This window comes from Columba livia, chromosome 1 (assembly GCF_036013475.1).
Source record: "Columba livia isolate bColLiv1 breed racing homer chromosome 1, bColLiv1.pat.W.v2, whole genome shotgun sequence".
In the NCBI taxonomy this organism is placed as follows: Eukaryota; Metazoa; Chordata; class Aves; order Columbiformes; family Columbidae; genus Columba; species Columba livia.
Genome location: NC_088602.1, coordinates 108,204,885 through 108,217,032, shown reverse-complemented (window position 1 = coordinate 108,217,032; position 12,148 = coordinate 108,204,885). Strand labels below are relative to the sequence as shown.

Below are 12,148 nucleotides of genomic sequence, written 5' to 3'. Positions count from 1 at the left end.
AAATAAATAGTATGCTAAAACAATGGACATAGCTAATATGCAGAATCCTATGCAGGAACAGACCAATAAAAGCAAGTAAAAATAGCAAAAATGGTCAAAGGTGGACTAGCTTTCTAGAGATTTACAGGAAACATGTCCAAACCTGTCTTCAGCTCACATTAGTGCCCTATCCACCAGAAGCAACAATTGCATTCTAAGAGTTCAAATTTGTGGACAGGAGCCAAGAAATTCCTGGTTGTGACTCCAGCTCTGCCTGAGTGCTATGTAGCCCTGAAGAGTATGAACAGACCTCAAGCCTTACAGAATGAGCTTTGCTAATATTTGCCCAGTGTTTAAACGAAAGACTACAATAAATACTTTCAATACTTTTTTATCCCCTCCAGTTTTTTTTTACATTATTCTTACTTCCTGAGAGAGGCCTGGCAAAGACAAATGGAGACAGAGACACAGCTTCATGTTGATAGAATATAGTCACATAAAGAACTCCAAATCTATTCAAAGCTATGAATGCGGGTTAATGGTCTGACGGAAAGCAATAAAATCCAGATAGCAGGAAAGGGAGTGGATGTATCAAGCAAAATCCTGATGTGGCCACAGCTCAGTTGACTTTTTGCAAGACTTAGGACATTTATGCTAGCTGAAGATTAGTTCCAATGTATGGATAAAAAGTACAATTAAAAGAGTTAGGAAAATAACATTAGTATTTCTTTCTTTTTCCAACAATGCTGTTTAGACACTAGAAAAGATGCTGCTAGCTTTGATAGATTTAGATTAAAAAAAAAGACGTACAATATTATTTCACCATATCTATATAAAAAAGTTCATATGATACATTCCAAAACATTTTCTTAAACTTATTTAAACCCTTCTTTGTATTGCAATTCTAAAACTCTACTCTTAATTAGGATCGTGAAAAGTAATATAATTGTAAATATATAGTTGTGGACATCACAGAATTAGGTATAAGTGATTTTTTTTCATTTGTTATTAATTTTGTTCATTTGTTCAAATAAACACTTGTATTGTTCATTATAATAGGTAGATACAGCATGACTTAGAGAGCCGAGCATTAATCTGCACAGTTTTTGCAGTAGGATAAAAAAATTTCACTTGTAAATCAGGCAAATCTAATCAAATAAACCGCTGCTGGGCACAACTACTGAGTCACCCAAGCGTGGGTGAGAATTCTATGCACAGACCACAGGTAAAGATGTAACTAGCTATCTTTTTCACTTACTATTCTCAAATAAGAATTACGTCACTTTTATGCACAAAGAGCTAACTGTCTGAACTAGAAGAGAATGTAATCAATTACTTCATGGTCAGTAGATAAAATGGAAATTCAGGAAACAGAAAGTAAGGGCTTAGGCACAAATCTGTTCTCTCTTGTTTGCTCTCCATGAAGAGTGCTCTATTTTGACCAGTGACAATCTTGCAGCATTGGTACCAAGGTTTCACAACCAATCATACCATACATTAACTTGAAAGTGAAACTAGAATTGATATAACTTTTCTTAAAACAAATTAAACATACTTTGAAAAATTAAACGTTTGTTTTGCATGTTCTGTTACGCGCCTTGCAGTTCTGCATTAATACAACATTCTCTAGAAATTAAAGAGGTTACTGGAAATGAAGACAGGAAGACGGTATAAAGGGGAATCTGTATTCTTATAATTAGTATTAACTAGGTTATGTCATGCTATTTTACTAGTTTTCTGATGGAATTGTCCTTCAACACAATGTGAGTTTTACTTGCCTAAAGAGCACAGAGTTTCTGCAGGAGAATTTGCTGAAACCTAATAGGTTTACCAAGACAAATACTGGAGAGTGAGCCTGCTGCAGAAGGACCAGCAGAAGAAAGGGTGAAGGTCAGTAAGTCAACAGCAACAAAAAGAGTAGGCAAAGAAAACTGTTAAAACCAAGGCTTGTAAGGCTTTTACCATGTTTACATGTTTACTCTGCTGTACTCAGCTTTGTATCTCTGAAAGATGAGAAACATTGTTTGAAGTTGACTTTTAAATGTCCTTTAGGTAGATACTCAGAAGTATCCACAGTGATTTTGAGGTGCCCCAGGAAACTGGGCTTGTGTTACAAACACAACCGGAAGGCAGATGACATGGTGTCCATGCCACTGCAACAAGCCTCACAGAGGACCACATGATGCAGCTCCATTCAAAGTGCAGTGTGAGAAACCTGGACTGCTTTCCAAGTGTGCACCCACAGGTGACATATCAAGAGATATAGGGGCTTACCTTAAGCCACTACTTGCCTTGTATTATAGCAGATACATTTTCAGTAGGCTTAAAGCCAAAGAAAAGTGCAAAAATTAAAAGAGAGCTGGTTTGTGCTGTATTGTACTTCATTAAATCACCTTTTGAAAAATACATTCAAATTTTACAGATCCTGTTGAATATATCTATTTATTGACAGTCTCTAAAATGTAATAAACTATTCATTTTTTTTATGCCAAATTTTAGCCAGAGCAGGTTCTCACTGCCAATGCATAAACTGTTCGTAACAGAAACTTGGAAATCATGACCCAAGGCAATCACTCATTTATTTCTAACCATGCTGTCTACTGCTGCACTTCAATGTGTTCTGTTCAAGTCACACTTATTCCACTCACAGTCTTTGGGGCTCACTCTGCCTACTTTTGTAGATAGCCCCTATTAAAATTTTGGATTTCAATAAAAATATTTCCAAAATTTATGGAGTTTACTCTTAAGGAAGATGGTAATCATGAATGGTAAGCTTCTGGCCATTGTTTTGTGACAGTCTGCAGTATTCAAATCTACACCAGCTGATAAAAGGCAGAAGTGAGCAAGAGAAACATCTTACAGCTCATGTATGTGAACTTCTTGATGCTGCAGACTTCTTCCATCAACCCCTTATATTTTCCAGACTGGAACCAAAATGTAGTAAAGTTTTTGTGTTATTTTTAACTTTTGGCTGAAGCAAGTTAGATGTAATAGGGAGGACGCTTACACTGGAAAGTCTTATGTCACTGTGAATTTTGGCACATACAGCATCCACTGACTTAACAGCAGAAGTTAGCACCATTGATTTTAAAATGTTGTTCCATGGGATTTTTTAATGCATTTTTCCAGAAGACAGTAATAGGATTATTACTGTCTGATAATAGCTTGGTTTTCAATATTTTCTCCACTTTTTATTGAAGGCTGTAAAAACAGGCATACTGTGTTCCATACATAGTCGCTTTATGTAGAACACCAGCATTTTCTAAGACTGCAGTGGTAATATGTGGAGCCAGTTCCAGGACCTCTCAAACTTATCCTCATGACACAAATCTTTACTGTTTTCAAAGACATGAAATATTTTACTTTTTAATAAGCTGGCTTACAGAAAGCAACAAACCTCTGTTAAACACCAGTCTTCTGCAAAAACTCGCAGCTCATTGGTTCAGTTCTTAACAGAAATAAACAGGAGAGAGTACTCTCCAAGAAATGCATTCTTTTGTCTAGTCTTTCAACTTATGAGGATAGTGGTATAAGAAAAGTTTTTTAAATTTTATTTTACAAATATCAAGCTTATAAGTCAATGACTACCCTCAGTTCAACTCCTAGATCTCTCCTTAGATTCATGTAAAAATGTAAGCTCAATCATTGAGGTTTGTATAAGTGAATTAATGAGTGTAATATGCTATTGGATGGCTCTCCATTACAGACCTCAGAGCCAAAAAGTACTTTTGGTACTGAATTCTCTCTTACAGTAACTTGTGTCATTGTATACAGTGCAAAAATGGAACAGGCAACAATTTCAAACAAGTTTTTCTTCCCTCTTATCCAGTTTGGCAATGTTTTCTCATATTCAACAATCACCTAGGAGAGGAGCAAGAGACCTCTTTCTAGCTCTTATAAAAGTTCTACACTATCTAGAAAATCCTCTTCTGCATTGTGTATTTCTTTGAGAGAACAATGTTATCCAGGTGCTCTATTAAATCTTCCAGAGCAAACACAAAAGCCCTTCAGTGACAATACCTGAGCAGGATTCCACTTCAAAGAGTTTACAAAGTACTGATGAGACATAAGAAGCAGAGATGTAATAAAGTAGTTACGTTTGTCACAAATCTGGTTACTTCAACTTCAGGCAGGTTTTTATATTTCCATTTTTAACAAGTGCAAGATCCAAGAGATCTGTATACTTCAGAGTACAGAGGTAAATAAGTTCATGGGGTGAAATAACAAAAAAAGTGTTCTGCAGAGTAGAAGACTGAAAGTACAACAAAGACTACATTTCAGTTGGCACATAGAAAAACATCAGAGGAATGCTAGACGTGCACCTTGAGCCATGCAAAAAGGATGAGGAAGTGTGTACAAAGATACAAGCATAGCAAAGAAGACAAAGTTTTACAAAATCTTTATATTCGGTAACAGGACTTGACTTTGATGCAGAGTGAAAGAGGGAAGGACAAAGACTTTTCTAAAGCTGAAATATTCAAACCAGTGAACAATGTAAGCAGGCTGTAAGGAATCAAGTGCGAGCCAGAAAGAACACTGTTCAGCTCATGCTTTAAATTTTGCTATTTTTCAAAAATGAGACCTGAAAGTTTATTTCATCTTACTGTAAGAGGGGGGGAGAGGGAAACTAGTTGGTTTTGCTCAGTTTACACTCTCCTTCCCCACTCTCCTTTCCATGCTCTTTTGGCTTGAAAAGCAGCACCCTAAATAAAGAAATTATATTATGATTTCATCCTAAGCTTCGCTTTATGGACTTAACAGATCTCTTGGATCTTGCACTTGGAGCTATTAAAATTTCTCTGGAAGCTAAGAAGTACAATACTTGGTGGAGACATTTTGGGGTTTTTTTTTGTTTGTTTTTGTTTTGTTTTGTTTGTTTGTTTTTGTGTTGTTGTTCTAGTTGTTTTGGTTTGTGGTTTGTTTTTTTTTTTTCTTTGAAACAGTCTCTCAGACTGTTTTAATCAACAGCCCAATGACCAAAATTAATAGTTTGTAGCAAAGAAATAAAGCTCAACAGTTTTGAAAGATGTATGCACTGAAGCAAACATCTTCCTTATCTCCACTACAACTCTGATTAGGAATATGACATCACTATACAGCCTAAGGAAATAGTCACTTTGGCACCTCAGTCTTCCCATGGGGTAAATATTTAGGGGTCCTCTTTTAATACATTCTACGAAACAGGACTATGTCAGAACCGCATTCTGGGTCTCTTTTAGCACTGCTCCTCTGGTACAATATAAGTCTATGGAGGGCAGGGGAAAAGAGATGGTACCACTGCTGGGACAAGCCCCATGATCAGTTGTTAGGGAAAGAAGGGGAGGCAGAGTTCCAACTAGAACCTACATTAGACTAATACAACTGAAACAAATTAGTCAACAGCAATCATTCTTAAATATTTGAAAGTTACCACACAAGAAAGCAGATGATTTCCAAGCAACTTCAGAATAATTTATTTAAACCAGCACAACTTCTGTGTGCAGCCCACATAAATGCATCAGCTCAGAAAACATACTTTGTACAGCTACACTTGACATGGCTTCTTTCACCACCAACACCTCTATAAAAAAAAAAATTATTAGCCCGCTTACAAGTAAACCACCCTAACCACAGTGCCAACTTGCTGAAACATAGATAAGGGTGGAAAAAAGAAAGGTATTTTTTAATTAAAGTCACATGAATACTTGGACTCTGTTATGAATAAGTAATGATGGGACAAAGTCCCCCAGACTTCAAAACATGAAGTGACAAGTATTATCAGAAACCCATTCAGTCAGCTCATGTCCATAATTAATTGGGTGCAAAGGAAAAAAAAGATATTCAAAGTCTGGATGGGAACTCAGAAATTCAATGCGGAATTTGGCAGCATTCACAATCAGGCATGCCCAGATGTCTAATAAATCCAGGCAGAGAGCCAAAGTAATTTTTGGTCTAAGGAATATAAAATGGATTTTTAAGAGAATATTTAAACCACTAAAAACATCAGTAAAAAGGTGCTGGTTTTTGTTACGTGTGCACAATAATGTTTCCATAATCAGCATACTCACATTATTCATTCTCCTGCTAGTTCTACCATTTCTAAATGTGTTATATCTTGTCAAACACCACAGCTTCTGGCAAACCTACTACTGGATCTCTTAGGTCTTAATTCTTTGACAATTCCTTTAAGGAGCACCATAAATGAGAACATGCAGAGTGCTTAATTTGTGAGTGGTTGTTCTTTTTTTTGGTAAGTAAGGCATCACCTGAGGTACTCATGCAAATTTCAGAAAACAGAAATAATGTGATAAATCCTAGTAACTTCCTCTAAATACTATGGAGCGAAAAAGTATTTTTAGTAGACTGGAGAACTTCATAGGCTATTTCTTTTCTATACATTGTCTCATCTAGCGTAACTGACATTCTACAGTTTTCACAGAATCACAGAACCACAGGATCAGAGAATGTTAGGGATTGGAAGGGACCTCAAAAGATCATCTAGTCCAATCCCCCTGCCAGAACAGGAACACATAGATGAGGCTACACAGGAATGTGTCCAGGTGGATTTTGAATGTCTCCAGAGAAGGAGACTCCACAACCTCCCTGGGCAGCCTGTTCCAGTGCCCCGTCAACCTCACCATAAAGAAGTTTCCTCTCATTTAAGTGGAACCTCTTGTGTTCCAGTTTGTGCCTGCTGCCCCTTGGTTGTCATTGGTTGTCACCAGGAAGAGCCTGGCTCCATCCTCATGATGCTCACCCTTTACATATTTATAAACATTAATGAGATCACCCCTCAGTCTCCTCCAAGCTAAAGAGACCCAGCTCCCTCAGCCTTTCCTCATAAAGGAGATGCTCCACTCCCTTAATCACCTTTTTTGCCCTGTGCTGGACTCTCTCCAGCAGTTCCATATCCTTCTAGAACTGAGGGGCCCAGAGAGGAGAACCTCTCTCGACCTACTCACCACCCCCCTTCTAATCCACGCCAGGATGCCATTGGCCTTCTTGCCCACAAGGGCACAGTGCTGGCTTATGGTCATCCTGCTGTCCACCAGGACCCCCAGGTCCCTTTCCCCTACACTGCTCTCTATTAGGTTGTTCCCCAACTTATACTGGGACCTGGGGTTGTTCCTGCCCAGATGCAAGACTCTACACTTGCTCTTGTTCTATTTCATTAAATTTTTCCCCACCCAACTCTCCAGCCTGTCCAGGTCCCGGTGGATGGCAGCACAGCAGTCTGGTGTGTCAGCCACTCCTCCCAGCTTGGTGTCATCAGCAAACTTGCTGACAGGGCACTCTATTCCCTCATCCAAGTAGCTGATGAATATATTGAATAATACTGGTCCCAGTACTGACCCTTGAGGCACTCCACTAGATACAGGCCTCCAACTAGATTCTGCTCCACTGACCACAACTCTCTGGCTTCTTTCCTTCAGCCAGTTCGCAGTTCACCTCACTACCTGATCATCCAGACCACACTTCCTCAGTTTAGCAGCGAGCATGCTGTGGGAGACTGTGTCAAATGCTTTACTGAAATTAAGGTAGACCACATCCACTGCTTTGCCCTCATCTATCCAGCTGGTTATGTCCTCATAAAAGGCTATGAGGTTGGTTAAGCACGACTTCCCCTTGGTGAAGCCATGCTGACTGCCCCTAATGACCGTCTTATCCTTGATATACCTTGATATAGCACCAAGGATGAGTTGTTCCATCACCTTTCCAGAGATAGAAGTAAGGCTGACCGGTCTATAGTTACCCAGGTCCTCCTTCTTGCCCTTTTTGAAGACTGGAGTAACATTTGTTTTCCTCCAGTCCTCGGGCACCTCTCCTGTTCCCCACGAGTTAGCAAAGATGATGGAGAGTGGCCTAGCAATGACTTCAGCCAGCTCCCTCAGCACCCGCGCGTGCATCTTATCAGGACCCATGGTTTTATGGATGTCCAGATCGCTTAATTGCTCCCTAACCCAGTCCTCATCAACCAAGGCAAACTCCTCCATTGTCCTGACTTCCTCTTGGGCCTCAGGGGTACGGGGTTCCTCAGAACAGCCTCTGGCAGAGTAGACAGAGACAAAGAAGGCATTCAGTAACTCTGCCGTCTCTGTATCTTCTGTCACCAGGGCACCCATCTCATTCATCAGTGGGCCTACATTGCCTCTAGTGTTAGTGTGTTAGTTTTATCTGCCATGTATTTGAAGAAGCTCTTTTCTTTTAAAGCAAATAAGTCAATCATGCTACAAACTACAGTTTTTCTCTGAAATGTTAAAAACACTATTTCAGTAGCTAGCAGAAGAGGACCTAAAACAGAAGAACAAAATCATGTTTTAATGTTTTAATAAGGTACTAGCTGAAAAGCAGATGTTCTGTCAAACAATAATTATATTTCAGAGCTACACCGCTCATCAATAAAACAAAAACAGAAAATACTGAGGTTGGGACTTTAGCTGCCAAATACACTACTAAAATCTTGTGTCAGTTCAACTACATATTACCTAAAATAAAACTGTCCTGAAGGTGATGGAAGTAACACTCATAGGTTGAGCACCTGTGGTATACATGTCCAGCTCACAGCTGGAGACAAATGCATCTGACTCATGCAAGGAGGAGTGTGAGATTCATTTTTTTTGTCTTTGACTTAATGTCAACTACAAAGGATCCTTTGTCCACCCTGAACAACCATAAATTTCAAAGATATTTTGGCACAAAAGGAATGCAAGATTCCCAAATAATTGAGTCCTATTAAGTACCATATAGTTACAAAAGACTATCTTTTCATAGAGCAAATATAGATCCTTTCCATATTATAATTACACTGACTGGAAGAACAAGACCCTTGTAATCATGATTATCTCTCTAAGAAAAATGAAATTATTCACTCTGCTCCTTTCTTCTTCACAAGCTGAGTAGCACCTACCAGTGTACTGCAACAAATTAATATTCTCTAAATTTGTGCATCTGAAAAAAGAGTGAAGTTTTTACTTGAACGTAGATATAACAATACTACTAAACTTATCATTTATCAGAAAGCTAATGTTTCAGGCCAAATAGCATGCCTTATTCATGCCAATAATTCTGTTGAAGGCAACGAGACTAATTGTATGAGCTACCCCGATTTTGGCCTTCCAACAATCCACTATTCCACTGAAAACATAAAATTCCAAAGTCAAATGTAGTGTTCAGCTTTAAAGGTACACTGTGTTTGACAAGGTCACTGATCATTTTACATAGCAAGAACTTAAAATTGTCCAAATTTAACAAGTTATTCTCTCATGAAATCCAAAACTTTCTCCGTCTGCCAACACTCTACAGCTATTGGTGAAAGACCTGCCTAAAGCATTCACAGCACAAAAACCGTATAAATTGAGACTGAGAATGTAGTCCTTTATCTCTCTCCAGCTGGCTCTAATTTGAGCCAAGTTCTGTTGATGTATAAGAAATAGAGGTTTAACATTAAATTTGGAAGTATGTACTCACAAACTCTATCTGATCTATAGAATTACCTTAAGATACTAAAGTAGTATTAATAAAGATACTAATAACATTAGTTTACTTGGTTTCTGACTGCCACAGCAGAAATAAGATGATACTAGCTTGCAGTGTAAGCAGAAAATTTTGTGGTCCCAATTCATACCTGAACAAACTTTGTTTACGCACAATTTCTTCCCTGAATCTTCTTTCAAAGCATTTCACTTTAGAGACTGTCTTTATCAATAAATTATAAGTGTGCTTACTCAGTCAAGACAAGTACTTGGAGACCCTTCTAAGCAAAGGACGTTTTCTGTTCTTTAGTTTAATTCAACAAACACATTTCTGGTCAGCTGGTAGAAGACCAAGTCCTGCTTGTTTCCCCCATGCACACAGTCATAGAAGTGTACTTTCCGTCCTAGGAAGAAAGGGGTATAGCCATAAGCTTAAAGCTTAAGAACAGGAATCTCAACTTGCGCAGCTCTTTTCTAATGAGGATGCATGCTGTTAGCCTATGCAACCAAAAGGAGGAAACGTATTTTGAGCAGAGGCGCACACTATGCCAGCTTTAGCTTTTCAGCACAAGTGGCAGAGCTAAATAGCCAAATAGTTTGCTTTGGGACCAAATAACACTTAGATCTGCACGCCTGAGGTTGTAAACTTTATTTTGGCTCACACTGAAGCTCATTCTACCATGCATTCAGCACTACTATAACTGATTTCATGTAAGCCAAAACCAGCCCGGGCTTGTACAACCACACGTTTAATTTGCTGGATAGGCACGCCTTTAGAAAGATAGTGAATTAGTTTACAAACGTTGCTTCAGCATTTCTGCATAAATCAATGCAAGATAATCACACAGTTGCTTTTGCAACAGAGTTCAGAACTGTTATAAATTCTACCTGTGAATGATGAAACCTATATATTTGCAAAGCAAAAATAAATGCAGCCAGGAAAGAAAGCTTACAATGCACGGATATGTCTTCACTTAGCTAATGTAAAGGGAAAAAAACAAACAAACAAAAAAAACCAAACAGACTAAAAAAACCCTCCAAACAATTATTGTGCACAACAGGTGACTCTGAAGACATTTTACTTTCAGTGACACCGGTTACCTTGCAGAATGTACGAGAAACAAGCAGCAAAAACTTTTGACGTTAATATATTCTCAGCACCTATTCCCACAGAAAACGTGTGTGAGAGCAAAACCTGGCCCAGTCTAGAAATGCAGACCCAACAGGACGCTTCCCTTGCTCTTCATCGTAGAAAACATTCAGACCCTACTGATGCATCAAACAAAACCATTCACTTTTAAACCGACTTAAATATGTTACTGTTTTCTCATCATCACTGATTAAGCGCTTAGAATAAGGCTGGAAACCAGAAGGAAACCTTTCTACTAGCACTACTGCGGAATGTACCTGGTAAGAAGAGCAGTCCCTCTTGAAGACGAACTCTGAAACGTGTCCTCCGCAGCCTCTGATCGTGGCCTCACACCCCGCCCCGGCCCGCTCGCGAGTCCCAACGGTCACCAACGGCCACCAACGGCCCCGGCAGCGCGCGGCCCCCGCCCCGGCCCCACGGCACGCCTTGTGCCCGCAGGCGGGATCTCCCCTCAGGCCACTCGGACTGTGCTTTCCTCGACCAGGCGAAACCCGTAAGTGCCACTCAGGGGAGGGATCGCCGAGGGGAACGTGACTAAGGGGGAGCCGCAGGGCTTGGCTGCAGGGAGCGAAGCTCCACGACTTGCCTTCCTCCGCCCGCCACCGCCAGCTTCGCAGGCAGCTTCCCGCTGGACCCTTCTGCCCTCACCCGGCCGTCCCTCCAAGGACGGTGAGCAGGAAAGCCCACCCGCAGAGAGCCGCGCACCTCTGCCGCCTAGCCCCGGAGCGTCGCTCACCTCAGCCCGTCAGGGCGACTCCAACCTTCGCAGCCCGCCGTGTTGCCGGTCCCCCAAGCCCTGGAGAGCCCGCCGCCCCAGGCCCCCCACGCCCCGCGAGCCCCGCAGCCGCTCACCTGGCTGCGGGAGTCCGCCCGTCCCGTCCCATCCTGCGCCGCCGCCCCGCCGCGCTGCCCGCTCGGCACTGGGCGCAGAGACGAGGCGGCCAGCCCCCGCAGCTGGGGCAGCCGCTGGACACGCTCGGGGGGCGGAGGCAGGCGAGGGAGGTGCTGCGGGAAGCTGAGAGGGAACCCAGCGCTGCGGCGGCCGGCGGGGCCGCCTGGGAGGTGCCCCTGCTCCCCTTTGCAAGGCGGGCCCGGCGGCGGCTGCGGGCGCCTCCCCAGCCGGCGGCCCCACGGGTGCGGGCGTCGTCCCCGGCTGCTGTGGGGAGCAGGAGCCTGGCGGAGCAGTTCCTGAGGCGTTCGGCTGGCCGGGGGCAGGTCGAAGGGTTTAAAGGCAGAAAGCATGCTGCCTCATTAATCCTCGTTAATGTTTATAAATACATAAAGGATGAGTGCCACGAGGATGGAGCCAGGCTCTTCTTGGTGACAACCAATGATAAAACAAGGGGTAATGGGTTCAAATTGGAACACAAGAGGTTCCACTTAAATTTGAAAAGAAACTTCTTCTCAGTGAGGGTGACAGAGCACTGGAACAGGCTGCCCAGGAGGGTTGTGGAGTCTCCTCTGGAGACATTCAAAACCCGCCTGGACACATTCCTGTGTAACCTCATCTAGGTGTTCCTGCTCCGGCAGGGGGATTGGACTAGATGATCTTTCAAGGTCCCTTCCA

General features: G+C 41.6%; 1 protein-coding gene across 4 annotated transcripts in view; it reads right to left on the bottom strand.

Annotated features, from left to right (window-relative positions):
• ADGRG2 (adhesion G protein-coupled receptor G2) overlaps positions 1–11,757 on the bottom strand; it is a 57,248-nt gene extending 45,491 nt beyond the window's left edge. The window contains exon 1 of one of the 4 annotated variants that reach the window (XM_065071968.1): positions 11,434–11,757. In XM_065071968.1, coding sequence (XP_064928040.1) covers positions 11,434–11,465 — 32 coding nt within the window. In that variant the 5' untranslated portion in view covers positions 11,466–11,757. The other 3 variants (XM_065071935.1, XM_065071953.1, XM_021279881.2) reach the window with 3 other exon arrangements.
• Positions 11,758–12,148: the final 391 nt, after the last annotated feature.